At 32.2% G+C, this 15,993-nt stretch overlaps 1 protein-coding gene across 1 annotated transcript; it reads right to left on the reverse strand.

The window, feature by feature from the left end:
• Positions 1-671: 671 nt before the first annotated feature.
• Positions 672-15,788, reverse strand: LOC148611391 (uridine phosphorylase 2-like). Its single transcript, XM_088591897.1, has 8 exons — positions 15,504-15,788; positions 10,431-10,542; positions 8,328-8,489; positions 6,425-6,545; positions 5,703-5,773; positions 5,299-5,434; positions 3,239-3,385; positions 672-1,189 (listed from the first exon to the last, which is right to left on the reverse strand). Exons 1-8 carry the CDS (start codon positions 15,536-15,538, stop codon positions 1,041-1,043), a joined length of 933 nt encoding a protein of 310 aa, XP_088448023.1. The 5' UTR covers positions 15,539-15,788; the 3' UTR covers positions 672-1,040.
• Positions 15,789-15,993: the final 205 nt, after the last annotated feature.

A 15,993-nucleotide genomic window follows, 5' to 3' on the forward strand; every position in this document is an offset into this window, starting at 1 on the left:
TTGGGGATCACCTGTATTCCGTAATAACCTGTCTTGGGGATCACCTGTATTCCGTAATAACCTGTCTTGGGGATCACCTGTATTCCGTAATAACCTGTCTTAGGGACCACCTGTATTCAGCAATAACCTGATGGAAATATCCATATGTAGTGCATGCTACCTAAAATTATCCTGTATATAAAGACCAACTGTCTTATGTTACCATGATTTTTTTCTCCCTTGGTAGATTACATAAAACAGATTTGACTGTATGTACTTAAGTATAGTACTGCCTTTAAACCAGAAAAGAAGTAATTCATTGTATCTCAAGATAATCAATGAAACTGTTCAAATACATTTGTCAGGTCCTAAAAACAACCTTTTTATGTTCATTTCTTTCAATCCAATATATATCGTGAAATAATTTTTGACTGGTAAAAGTGTGAAAATTCTGGCTTTTCCCATACTTTTCTGCAGTAGAATGCAACCAAATTTTATGTGCTAAAGTTTCAAGTGGGCAACTTTTATTTGCATTGTTATTTTCAAAAACTGAAAATGCACAAATTACTAATCATAAGCTTCTGCCTGGTTTTAAGGAAGAGGTGTACTTACTACTTCAATGTAGGAAATTCATGCTAAGTACATGCAATGCATTTCTATTTCTCAAAAGAGAAAATAAATATAACAAATAATCTAATATTCATTTTTATCCAATATCATATTCAACAGATGTAAAAGGTAATTTGCAAAAAATGTAAAAATGAAGACAACTGATACTTTAATAAATCTTCTTCAAAAGATATGTTTAAAGGATGGGATATTATTTTGATTTGTTAGAGGTAGACATTTAAACCTGTTATCTACTGTAACATTATACTACAGTCCACAGGTCCAGACAGTGTCAGTGTGAACCCAAAACAGTCTGAAGAAGTGTTGGTTTACATTATTCCATGCTGTTACAGTAAACAACAGGAGATGTGCCCGTAAAACCTATAGAGATAAAAAAAACAAAAAAAAACAGAAAATTTGACAAAGCATATGTATCTTAATTAATCGATCCATCAACTTTTATATGGCATTCCAAGTTTCTTCTTTATGTACGCAGCTACAATTCGCTGAGGCCGAGCCTGCCACTCCTCCATTACATCATGTGGTGCATTTATTTGGTCACCAAGCAGACGATTCAACAGTGTAACACACAGTACTGCACCTACAAATAAAATAATTCTCATGAAATAAACTATTAAAATGGTTAACAGGGAAAACAGTGGGTTCAAAAGTTCAAAGGTAAAAAAAACCACAAGTGCTAAACAAATGTTGGACCGTAAATAATTGACCTGATTTAAGATAAAAAATTCTATGCATCTGAAAAAAACCTGATAAAGACACTATGATCTAATGAAACACACTGTTTATGATAAACATTTTCTTGAAAAATCCATACATTTGTTGAATTGACAATAAGTTGCGGCTGACAACTTGCTGAAAAAAAAATATCACTTTATAGTCTGAAACATATGTTTACTAACATCAGTAACTTTAAGTCATTAAATAATGTTCTTGTTTATGCAATTGTCTGTTTTTTTTGTTTTTTGTTTGGTTTGTCATTTCTGTGAGTGCTACATTTACTTGTTATTTAAGAAAGGTTTCCAACTTTTAAACATGTTTTTCAGAGATAACTCGGTTTGAGGCAGTTTACACTCCAATAATTTAATATGACCAATTTTTTATGTTAGGAAAGTTGCCAATGTTTCATTTTATCTTGGATACAAAGTTTTTCTATCACATGATTAATACACAAGGTCATGAACTTTAAACCATGCCTCTTTTAACCAGACTACTTTTAACAATGAAATAATCATCAAGTGGAGTGTGTTTTGGAATAAATTAATATAAATTCATCATGGTTTTTTGCCAAAATATTAAATTATAATGAATGTAACTAATATTTGAATATATTATAAAGAACTTTGGTTCGATGTACACATAACATAGACCGCTTCACAGTTTATTCTGCATAATTGGAACCAAAGTTCTTTATATAAGATACACTACTCGAGACGTTAAACGCTAAACGCTCACCAAACTCATGATAAACGAATGCTTCTATCATGCCTTTAAATGAACGCTCCTATCGTGCGTTTAAATGAATGATAAATGGATGTTTCTAGCATGCGTTTAAACACACGATAAACAAATGCTCCAAGCGTGCATTTAAACACATGATTGACAAACAATCAAATTGTGTGTTTAAACGCATGACAGATGAACGATGGAAAGTAATCATTTTGACAAGTAATGAAGACAGAAAAAGTAGAAAATAAAATTAATGAAATTATATAAATTAATAATAGCAAAAAATATAAAAATAACAGTTAAATAAAAAAAAATAAACGAACGCTTCTATCTTGCCTTTAAATGAATGCTCATATCGTGCACTTAAACGAACACAAAACTATGTGTAAATGCACGATAAACGATGCACGAACGCTGAAACTGGAAAAGTGAACGTCTCAAGGAGTGTAACATATCAAAATATTATTTAAATTCCTTAAATAGATTCAAATCCAAATATTCAGAATTGATCTGTAATCTGAACGTTATTAGAGGGATTATTTAAATAGCAGAGTGCTGACATAGATGTTAATGACAATACAAAACCAGTTTATGCAAAATAACCTGGTTTGCTTAAACAGAACCAGTCAATCAGAAAACTTGTTACAAATCAAATTAAATTATCTAAGGATTGTGTTCAATTGTTGGTAAGATAATTGAATATTAAAGACTTTAGGTTGGTTTGTGCTGACAAAGTACAAAGTGGTTTATACTACAGTGTTAACTGAATAAATGTTGTTTATATCCAATATTCTAAACCATTCTTGAAAACATTTTTTTTTTAAATTTCATTAAAAAAAAAACAACATATATAATATTTGAACATTTTAATCAATACTGTCAATGTCGTCAACTGATGATAAGCATCATTCTAACTTACATACATGATTTAGTGTATTGGGATACTATCAGAATAGTTCTGTAGTTAGGGGGTGTGGCTATACTAAACGGACAACGCTGCTCGTTAATGCTGAACTATTCAGCATTTCAATTTAAATAAAAAAATATACAAATAGAGGAGATGCTATATTAAATAATGTATCATTCACTGTAAACTTCAATGTCACAATTTTTTTCAAAGAGGATAAAATTTCGTTGGATAAACTGAAACTTTTGTAGTTCTGATCATTTTCTTAGCACTTACTTTTGACACCAGCTCTGTGTGTCATAGCAGCAAAACAAAGAGATTCCATTTCAATATTTCTAACTCCTCTTTCATAAGCCCTTTTCAGAAAACCTAGCTTGTCTTCCTCTGAATAATCACAAAATGCTCCATCTAATCTAGCCTGGCCTACAAATAAAAATTTTTGTTTTTGTTTTTGTTTTTTGTTTTGGTCTGGTGATAGTTTTCATCATATTTAGTTATCCAAAAGAGTAAAAGAGTAAAAAAGGGAACCAAAATTTCAAGCAGAAATCATAAAAACATATTCCAAGGATAGACTTAATAGGGAAAACAGACACACACACCACAAAGAACATGAAACAACCAAAGACAAGAGTAAATAAGCAACCTGGACTGCTCTAAAATCTGTTGGCATGGACCAAGTGGACCAATGGGGCAAGTGTCCTCTGCTTTTCAAGAAACACCCATCAAGTTGCTCATTAAATGTCATATCCAGGATACAGTCTAGTTAAAGACACTTGAAAGTTTACAAAGTATCTTGATGAACACCCAAATATCCCGTGCTTACTCAGCAACACTGATTTTTACTCTGTGTCATTTACTTTTTCCATTTACTTTTCTAACATTCCATCCAATCCAGCTACTGAAGTTTTCATACCACTCGTAGAAAATTAAGAAGTTGTCTGAGTTGAAAACCTTTTGTACATCTACAAACTCTTTGACGGATCTATGGCTGCCATCAATTAAACTGGCCCCTTGCAGGTCCGGGTGTTAAAAGAATAGACCTGCAGCAGCGCTAAGCTTGTCATAAAAGGCGACTAAATAGTGCTCATAACCCTAGCCAGGGCTAGGGCGCTCTGCCCACAGAGCAACTGGCATGTGTGCCCCAGGTGGTGGAATGGGGTACTCCTGGCGTGTTACATGCTGGGGTTGTCAGGCTATAATACGGAAAACCTGTCCGCAAACCATAGTGGTGCACCATGTTGGGAAAGATGCCACGTTCCTTGCACGTTAAAGAACCCTACTGTGGTATTCTCCCGGAGTAGGAACCATAGGGCTCTGCCACAGAAGGCTAAATTGCCCGACCCTACCCACCTCTCCCTATTTCCAGTGGCAATCAAAATTTGTCGACCCCTTTGTCCTTGTGTCCCACCCCTTTTTCATTCCATCATTTCATGTTCATTTTATCATCAATTTCATGTTCATTGTCTGAATATAGCTGAAATATTGCTGCTCAGACGTTAAACCCCAACAAACAAACAAACAAAAATCAATTAAATTGTCCATTGCCACAATGAGACAGGGTAAATTATTTTGTCATACTTTTCTTCTTCTGTTACCAACTGGGAATGGGATAAAACATTTAGTAGGTGTCTCTTGGTAAAAACAATAAGGTGCCTTTCCTACTGAAGTACCTGGTATATACTCCAATTTTAGTCTTCTGTGTTTTGTTTCAATTTGTAGTTTCTTGACTTTCCCTTTTTGTTTCATTCGGACTCTAGAGGATCTCTTTACCTTCAAGTTACCTTGATTTCAGTTTGACCTAATGATAACCCTAAGGTTGTGCATATACCAATAAGAAAAAGTAATAAAATGCTTTGCAGTACACAGCTTAATACAACTGCAGAGGTCAAACCATGAACAGCTGGGGCAAGTATGGACACACATTTCAAGCTTGACAGAGATGCTTGTTTTGGCCCCTTTTTGGCCCCTAATTCCGAAACAGTCTGGGTCATAACCTTCAAAATCATTCCTTTTGTGTTTTGGAACAATGTCGTACAATTTCAAAAATGATCTACTTACTTTTACTAAGTTATATCACAATAAAGAGCTGCACTTTATTAAAGCTGATGATACGCCTGTTGCCCTTTTAACTTGTCCTTATGCTTTTAATGAAGTTATATGATCAAATAGAAATACTGTGAGCCCCGTCATATACCAATGATAACACCATTACACATCTTTTTTTGCAGTAAAATAAAAACACCAAAGAAAAAATTATGGAGCAATAAAACTTTCAAAGTTTGTTTTTCCTTATCAAGTAACATAACCATTTCTTCAAAAATCACATTAAATTCTACCTTCATAGAAGTCATATGTACACATAGTCATCCCCATATCAGCTGATACACCAATCTCTGAAGCAATCTCCATCAATTCTTTATTTAAACTCTGATCTAAGATTGCTGGGTGTTGAATAATCATCCCCAATGTTGGCTGAAAAAAGAGGTAAATAGAACAATATCTTGGGGATGCTAGCTCCTTTTACAATGCATCTCCTATGGTTGTTCTGTTTTTTTTTTAAAGATAATACTGAAATTGCTGATCCAATCAAAACCTGCAGAGATAATAAGTGCTTTTTTTCAGACATTAAGTCACATGTTAAGAATGAAAGTGCAAAAACAGTTAATTGTCGTTAAATGATCCACCAACACATCTAATGATAAGTTTTGCACCTGTTTTTACACAAATTGTTTTTACTCACAATTTCCATGTAAGATCTAAGAATTCCATCAACTGCTGCCTCTGATATAACAACAGTGCCAGCATCAAATCCTTAAAAAAAAAATTTTTTTTTGTGTTTTTGTGTTTTAATAACCAAATAAACACTGTATCTTCCCCTTCCATATTGTGCCTGTATCAATATTTAACCATTTAAAAAATCACCTAACTTAGTATCTCATATGGTAATTTTATTGCATTATCTGAAACACTAACTTGACTAAAACTTTGCAATTGACAAGGAGAATTGTTTTCTGGCCCAAGTTTCACCTTCTTATATCCTTCCTATGGTATTACTGACAATGTTTGATATATCTTTCGCTCAAGAACAATTAAAACTTGAACTCAATTTTCTTCAGTTTCTTCCTTCATGTAGGAAATACAATAGTTCAAGAGATTGTATGCTGTATTTTTCCTACACAATGGGTATGGTTTTGCCCTTTACCCTTTAACTTTAACAATGCTATGGAAACGCAAGTCACTCTATCATAATTATACTTCTTTACTGGCCAAACACAGTACCTTAGTTCAAAAAATTGTATCAAAATTATCTCGTGTGTTATTTGCAGAAAAATAAATTTGAGTGCGTTGGCTATGTTCTTTTTTTAAGATAGTATTTATTTCATGCGAAACTGAGTATACACAAACATTATCATAATTAAGTTCAACTAAGCAAAAAGAAGGACTTATCAATATAAACTGTACCTAATCCTCCACTGGTTCCAAGCCTAAAGAATGTCACTTCTGATGGGTCACACCCAGCATGCTGCAGTAGCTTTAGGATTTCATGAATCAGTATAGACAAAGATGGAATACCCATACCATGCTACAATCAAATAAAATTCTACAATATCATCCTTAAAACAGAAGTTAAAATGGGATTAATTCATTCTGGTTTAATGAAGTAAAGTTAACATAAATTAAACTTTTCATAGATTCTCCTTCAGTAATGAAGTATTTCTCCACTTATTATAAAATGGAAAACTTTAGATTTTTAAGATGCAAGCTTTAGCAAGCATGTTAATATCTAAATTGTACCATAGAGAATGGAAAAATAGTTTAAACTAGATAACATTAAGATGGAAACCATCTCTAAGGACCTCACCTTAGCCTAAATAAAGTCAATAATGAACACTTTGGATGATCAAAAATATACTGAAAATCTAAGCTGATCTTCCCTCATGCAAAATACCAAATGCTTATACCAAAATACAACGAAGTTACAGCCCTGACACAAATCATTAATTTGACTTTTTAGATTAAAGTTCATGAACCAATGGTACTCAATACATTGTCTTGAGCTGATATACCCTCATGCCAAATATCAAAAGCCTTCACCAAACAAAAACAAAGTTACAGCCTGGACATGGACCGACATAGTGGTAAGGCCCTTATAAAGTATCAGGTAAAGAAGAATTGGTTTCTCTCAAGAAATCTGTAGAAAGAGCAATCAAGGGAACAAAGGTTATAGCGGTAATCAAAAGAATGTAATCCAGGGACAAAGACCAGACATGGAAAACAGACATACACAACAAAGAACATAAAGTAACTGAAATCATAAATACAAAGTCACAAAAGCAAATGAGCAACTCGGACTCTACTAAAAACTGGGAGCATGCACCAGGTGCACCAGTAGGGTAAGCGTCCTCTGCTTTTCTAGAAACACCCACAGAGTTGCTCATAAAAAAGTCAAGTCCACGGTAGATGAAAGAGGAAAGAAAAACTATGACACATTAAGCAAATCAGTTTTCATGGCACAGAAAACTAGGAAAATGTAAAATAGTGAGAAATCCCTCAAAGAAATTTAATTACTAGCCACTGGCTAAAAATGGAAGAAAATAAATTTACTTATTTTGTTCTGTTTCATTTTTGTCATAATACATCTACAGAATTCTGATAATTATGTCATCTAAATATTTTTCCAATCATCTGATTAATGATGGCCTCAGTTTTTTTTTACTTTAAACATCAAGAAGATTTTTATTTCTATCCATATTCTGGAAACTTTTATTACAAATAACATATTCTATGTCTCATGCAAGGTAAGCAAGTAAATGAAATCAATTGACAGATTGTCCACCACCACCCCCCCCCTCCCTTTTCCCCAAAACAGATTCTTCAAATTTCTATGGTATTGTTTGCTCATTGACTACAAAAATCATAAAAGGAAGTAACTTATCAAATACATGTACATGTACAACTAATACAATCTATATGTACAACTATCTTTATATCTGACACCTGAACAATTTTAGGCCAAGAAAAAAGTCTGTTTCAGGTTACATTGGATGACAAAGTAGGGTAGATAGGTAAATAACATCATTTTATTTTTTATAATTATTTTATAGAGAAACTCATGGGAGTATTTCTTTGCTTTAATAGTGCTAACTAAAAAATGATAGTTAAGTGACATTTCATCCAAGAAATACATATAAAATGTGCTAGGGTAGGTAGGGTAACCTTAAACAGACAAGTTTTTTTCTGGTCTTATCTATCTAAAAATTCAGTTGTTTTTTTTTAAATCTCCATTTAAGCAAATGATTTTCCTGGAGATAAATTGTTTAGCCCTACATGTACAAATTGAAGGATTGAGTCACACCAAACTTACACTGACGGAGATGATAGGTCCAACTTTATACAAAACATATCGATCAGAGCCTTTACAAATATTATACAGAGTCTGCCCAGGGGTTAATTTAACATTCAATTGGTCTCTCATGTAAAAGGCAAACTTTTCCATTCTAGATGGAGATCCACCAAAACATACAAACTGAAAAAGAAAATACATGTACTAATTAGAATACCTAATAGGTTATTGATCATTTTTAAATGAGGTATTAGGCCAAAAAAAAAGCTCATACATATTTTCAGATTTTTTTTTAATTTCCCCACAAGACCAGGTGGTCCACATTTACTTTCAAGAACAGAAGGTCCTGTGGCCCTTTTCACCAAAGATCCTCAGAGTAAAATTAGTCTTAAGTTACAATACTTTTATTTACTATGACGTCATAACTTACAACTAATTTTACACTTACGATTTTTTGTGAAAAAGACCACTAGACTTTTTCAAGTTTAAGATTAATGACGAAAACCAAAAATCCTTGATAAAGTGTCAGTTGAAGGTCCTGTACCTGGGTAAATAAAATTTTGAAGATTCAAGGTCAGAAACTGAGGGTCCAAGAACTTAAACTTTCACCAATTTAAAACTCTAAGGCCCTGGCTAAATATCTGTATCTGAAATGAGTATTCTGTTTTCAATATTTGGAAATATTTGGAATACAAATGCATATATATGTACATTTTCCTGCTTTTAAAACTTTAGTAAATTTTACTAATTGGGGTTTTATTTTATTTTTTTTTTTCTAGTAAAACAATTATTCTAGTATGCTGCTTTAAAATTTTACATTTTCAAAACCTTAACAAACTATTACAAAAACTAAGTTTGCTTTGGCCTCATTCATGTACCAGCAATAATAAATGAAAATATGTATGCATGCACATACATGCGTTCTAATAAATAAAGGCATTATGAATATAGAATGAATCAATAGGACTTTCAAGAAATACATGTACATGTATGCTATTTTCTGGTTCAATTTATGAATATTTCTCTCATAGTTCTGCCCATAAACAAAATGTTGGCTAAAGATTGCAGAATTTCTAGCCATAATTAAGTTGTCATTGATTTTGTCTTAAGAAGGAATTAAGCTTGTCTCTTAGTAGTTTCCATAGTAATGAAGTATTTTGCTTGAATAATTTCAATATAATACTGACAAATGAAAAAAATAGTCGTATCATTGATCTACTGTGATCTAAAGATTTATTCCCAAAAACTGGAATATCTAAAATGATATGAAATGCAAGCCAGAAAGTTATTTGTTTTGAGACATCTTTGAAATAGACATATTTCCAACCAAAATCACTATTTTTTTACCATATATGTAAGGTCAGTAAATCCATAAGTGCTTTTGCTTTTCTTGTGTTTTATTTCATACACAAAAACTTTTAATTTTACAAAGAAACCAAATAGACCACAAGTGAAAACCATTTCCTGAAGTACATTATGTAATTTTATATCTGTATAGGATATTGTTTTCCTTTAGGGAGAGTACAGCATCATGTTGTCTATACATGTATACATACAGTACAGGTCGGTTATTGTAATTTATTGACCTGAAAAACTGTACAGTATAATCTGGCTAAACCAAACCCTGAATAACTGTCTTAATTGAACTTGTTTAAAGAGTCATTACATGACAGTCACCCTGCATTATTTACCTGTGTAAACCAACCACCTGTCTATAAACACAATGTTCAAAAATGTTCGGGTTTTTCACAAGGTTTAACTGTACAGTTGTATATAGAAACAAACCACAAAAATGCTATGTACATTTTGTAAGTATAACATCTATAAAAAGTTACATAAAATCCCAGTATAGCATCCTGTAAATTCAGAAAGCATTATGATTTTGTGATTTATGGTTAGGGTTTAATTTTGCTTCAGAAATAGACTTCATTCCATAATGGGACTAACATTAGTTATTGCAAATGCAACCAAGCATTAAATTGTTTCAGCAATAAAAAGGTCACATAATATATGAAAAAAAGGAAAATGAAGCTATAGATAAGTTAGTGCACTGTTTACCATAGTAAGAATCTCATTTTTTTTGGGTTCTCAATGCTTAATGATATATACAATGTACATACTGACCTTGACATCCCCAAACATGTCCTTGAGATCATTTGCCTTGTTGCTAAGGGCGATGTGATATAGAACATCTTCTTCCATAGTATCAAGATGGGGATTCCTCACAAAGGATATCCTGAAAATAAATACATTTAACAGTTACCCCTATCAAATACCAAACAAATACAACCTCAATATACACATCCTCTTGTAAAGTTTACAAATCAATCATTTTGAAGTTGTACTCAGGAGTACACATAGTTGTCTTAAAGAATTCTTCTTTGTTGATATAATTTTTTCTAATAATAAGAGTAATTTGTTGGTTTGTACAAGAATTTTTTTTTATATCAATTCCCACATTTTAATTAAAATTTTATAAATTAAAAGCCTATTTGTTATTTGAATTTTATCAATAAAAATTTGAACCCAATTTTACCACTAGAGAATCGGATTACAGTTAGTTTGCATGGCCACAGAATTATCAAATTAACATCACTGAAATAATTTCATGTCAATTGCACAGTACATGTATCTGATTTTTTTATTTGAATAAGTGTTATGAAAATTACAGATCATTTCTGTCTAAGAATATATATGATAAATTAAAGAAGATGAAGTACTTCTAACTCAATATGTTTTCATTTCTACCTTTTAAACATATAAATGTATTAAGCATGTAAAAACTTAAACTTAACAAGATTTTTTTCTTCTTGAAAATAAATATAAGTTTTTAGTCATTTACACATAATATTCAATTTCATTAACTTTTATCTTGATTAGTCACACAAAGTTCACACACACTACTCTCAGTGGAATTCCTCCATGACCAGATCAATTAGCTAAATACATGTACCTTTCATCAAAGATCACCCTACCAAATTATTTAGATAGAAGTTAGATAATGAACTCAACCCATTATATCTAATTGTACAAACATGCTGTGTATTTATAGCTAATGAATTACGATACCAACCACAGATATAATAAGATGTGATCATTCCTGCTGACCATGATGCTGATCAAACCTATAAGTTCTAATTTGATTAAATAAAAGGGGTACACAAGGGAATATATATACTAGAAACATCTATAATGTTCAATGGCATATGAAACTATAAGTTGGTACAGATTATATTGCAATACTGAGAAATCTGTGCGAACCAAAACCATAGAATTTAAAGAATTCCTGTAAAAACTGTACATGTTTTGAAATATTATACCTCCAAATTGTACCTACATGTACATGAATATAGACGAAAAACATGTATATATGTACATTTTGTAACTGTATGACCTTCAGTTTCTGATTAGAAATACTGTGTATAAGCTCACAAAGAGAATACCCCACTTCAAATGACATAAATGAAAAAAAAGCTTGTTGGATTATTTCCCTTCGGAGTATTCCAATACATGTAGTAAATATATTCCTTCATGCATATCTATATATGATACCTAACCTTCTTAAAAATATCAAACTATCTTGAGCAGTATAGGAGGAGTTGCACTTAAAAATTTTTTACCATGTTAAACCCTTAATTTAAAGATAATCTCCCTATGGAGTCCTCCTACAGTAATTATATTTCTTCATGCATATATTCACATGATACCCCAACCTTTTTATATAATTTTATCCAAATCCTTGAGCGGTTTAGGAGGAGTTGCTCTTACAAGAAATGTGGACAGATGGATGGACGGACAGACCGGGTGATTCCTATATACCCAAAAAATTGTTTGTGGAGGGTATAATAAGTGGGTTCATTTTACAGGTTTTACTGTATCTAATAAATGGTGAATTACTGAAGAAATTACTCTGCATTAATTACCCATGAGTGAAATAATCTACTGTCCACCAAAAGTTCTTGTTATATACAGTTCATATATTGAACCATTATCAAGGAAGAGCTGCACAAATTTCCATTACCTGGTCTTTCACCTTTTACACTTTTTGTACATGGAATTTGTCATATCGAGGATTCACAATTTAACAAAATAATATACTAGTAAATGTATTAAAATGTATGAAGCCCTGCAACAGTGCAATGAAAATTTATCATTTTGCATTGTATAATATTCTTATAAAATTTCTGTGCACACAATATCACATGGTGTACAGGAAAATTATATGTTTGAAAAATCTCTACAATGTGCCACCAATGTATGTTCAAAAGTTCTTGCTTTATTCCAAAATAATGATAATGTCCAATCCAGGTACAGCTTAGAGACAATGTGGACTAAAAACTTAGCTATTAAAAAAACAAACAAATAATACTTTACAGTTTTACCATCTTTATATTACATATCAATGAAAGAACATAGTTATTGTAAAAGATGACAGCTGATAATAGCTTATGAGAGACTACCAATAAAAATAACACAAAAAGCAAGATAAAAAATATTATATATATGTACATGTACTATAACACTTAAAAAATCATACTAAAATGAATGCATGTTTTTTTCTTACATCAAAACATTTTATGTACAAAACTGACTAAAATATGAACCATTTCTCTATTTAATATTAAAAATTCCAGTACAGGCATTAGTGAATAAATCTTCCTGTAAATCTGTGTAAAAATTACATTCAAACAAAAAGTGTTTCTCATCTTCAATACTATATTGTTACAGTAAATACATAAAAAGTTTATTCAGAGATATATGTGGTCTATCATATCTGCCAGTTTTAACTTTTAGTTTTATACAAAGATTTTATTGAGAAAAAAACTTTAACATTTGAGCACACTGCTTATTTCGTGATAATAGTGAAGTTTTTTTTCTACAACAGAGTAAGTCCTGGTTCAGACTAGTTCAGATTACAATATCTGAGAATCATAATTAATTGAAACAAAATTTCACTTCCTTTTTAAAACTTGTGTTTTATTTTTAATCCTATACCCAATTCATACTAACCAAGGTTTGACCTTATTCAATTAATTCTGATCATTTGTTTAGAGAAGAAGAAGAATCAAGGACCATCAAGGGACATGAACATTTATAAATAATTATAATTATATGACATTAACATAAACAAGAGGCTCCCAGGAGCCTGAATCACTCACCTGGTTAAATGTTTGACTTTCAAGGGCAATAACTCTAACAAGAAGTTGTCCGACAATTTTGACTCCATGAAGACTTTGGTAGGACATATCATGAGGATCATTTCATCAATCCAAGGCTTCATTTTATCTATTATAGTTTTCAAGATATTGATTGAAAACTGCAAAAAACGTAACTTTTTGCCTTTCAAGGGCAATAACTCTCATATGGAGTCGTCTGACAACTATGATCCCTGGAGCCCTTTGTAGGCCTTATAATAAGAATCATTTTAGCAATTGAAAGTTTCATTCTATCTATCATAGTTTTCAAGATATAGGCTAAAAACTTTAAAAAGAAAAAGTCATTTTTCACCTCTCAAGGGCAATAACCCTTACATGGAGTCATCTGACAACTTTGATCCCTTGGAGACTTTTGTAGGCCTTTTAATAAGGATATTTCAGCAATTGAAAGATATTGGCCTCATGATTTTGGAGATATATGCAGAAAACTACTGTACAACCCCTGTTCTATTTTTAGTAAAGGCGGCAATGTTTTTTAACCGATCATTAATTCAAACCGTTATTTTGTTAAGGATACCCTAAAAAACAAAAATACCAACTTTAATTGAATTCTGTAAAGTAGTTTCTGAGGAGAATATTTTTGAAAGTAATAACATCAAAACAGCAAAAAATTCCCAAAAAGGGCAATAACTCCAACATGGGACAACAGATTTTCACCAAAATTTGACCACAGATAGATTACATCATGCTGAATACTTCTACACAATGTCAGAATTTAGCTAATCCTAACGGTTTTGGAGATACATGCAAAAATCTGCTATTTGACCCCTATGTTCTATTTTTGGTAATGGCTGCCATATTTTTTAACCGATTTAAAATCCAAACAGTCATTTTGTTAAGGATACCCTAAAAAACAAAATTACAGCTTTCATTGAATTCAGTTGAGTAGTTTTTGAGAAAAAGATTTTTGAAAGTAATTACATCAAATACAGCAAAAAACGACCAAAAAGGGCAATAACTCCAACATGGGTCAACAGATTTTCACCAAAATTTGACCACAGATAGATCTCATCATGCTGAATACTTTCACTCTGGCTAAATCTAATGGTTTTGGAGATATATGCAAAAATCTGCTGTCTGACCCCTATGTTCTATTTTTAGTAATGGTGGCCATGTTTTTTAACCGATCAAAAATTCAAACGGTCATTTTGTGCAGGATACTCTAAGGAACAGTCATTATAAGTTTCATTTCTATTCAGTAGTTTCAGAGTAGAAGATGTTTGAAGAAATTGTTAACGATGACGACAATGACAGATGCCAAGTGATGGCAATGGCATACATACATACATACATACATACATACATACATACATACATGCATGTTTAAACAAGATACATTTATACATGTTTGTATAATATGCTTATTACATGTAAGAACAAAAAATAATTAATCATGTTTGTTATTTGCTCAGTGCAGTTGACATGAACTCGCTAGGCTGTTCCATATTTCCTGTACTTTATGTATAATAAATATACAATGTATGTGACTGATCAATGGACAAAAAATCAATATTCCTTCCTTAAGTAGAACAGCCTATGTACAGGAAGCTGTTCCTCAGGAGACACGAGCCAGGGGACAGAAAATAATAGATCTATGAAAATGAACATGCATTTGGAGTATCCTTCCTGTGTTTAAAGCAAAAAAGCTAGCATATTTGGTAGCTTTAATACAATTAACACCAGGGGACTGTGCCAATGGAAATATATGTTAAGCTTTTATATGGAGCATGGTAAATGTGAAAGCCTTAATATGGGGCGAACCCAGGTTTAAATTAACCCACGAATTTAGGTGGATGTAATGTGAATCTGACCCCGAATAGTTATCTAAGGTGCTCATGTGACCATGGAAGTGGGGTAAAATTGAAGTTGTGGCACATTCGTCCTAGAGCAAATTTTCAAGTGTCAACGGGTGTTATCTAAATTGTCAATATAAAGTAGCTTATTAAGTCAACAATGAAGCAAAATAGGCTATTAGTATTACCCTTCTTGAGAATCGAGTCGTAAGTGCCTATCCATTGATCTGCTTCTCTTTTTCCTGGCAGGTACTCCTGGCACAGAAAGGGATTCTGCCACACTGCCTTTAGCTTGCTTCACCTCACCGTTATACAGCTCCCTTAAAACAATCAGTCGTATTGTGTGATTTACTTAATCTCAATTGAAGTTGTCAATCCTACATGTATATATCGGAAAACTGCGTGACCACTATTATGTACTTTACTTTCCTTTTCCTTACTTTCGTTTTTGTTTTTACGGTCGCTCACAACCTCAACGGTCAAGGACGGTTGAATAAATTGACCTTGTTGTTCGTGCGGTTCCGTAAAAAAGCGGTATCAGTCGAGCTTTTTGAGCGGGATATTTCAAATTGGAAATAAATACCCCTCACCAAGGGATCGCTTAGTAGCGAGCGCCGCGAAGCGGTGTGAGCTCTACGGTTATTACGTGTATTTTCTAAATTTCCCTTAAGACCAATA

The sequence above is a fragment of the Perna viridis genome, chromosome 7 (assembly GCF_037379345.1).
Source record: "Perna viridis isolate PV_CMFRI_1.1 ecotype Kerala chromosome 7, ASM3737934v1, whole genome shotgun sequence".
In the NCBI taxonomy this organism is placed as follows: domain Eukaryota; kingdom Metazoa; phylum Mollusca; class Bivalvia; order Mytilida; family Mytilidae; genus Perna; species Perna viridis.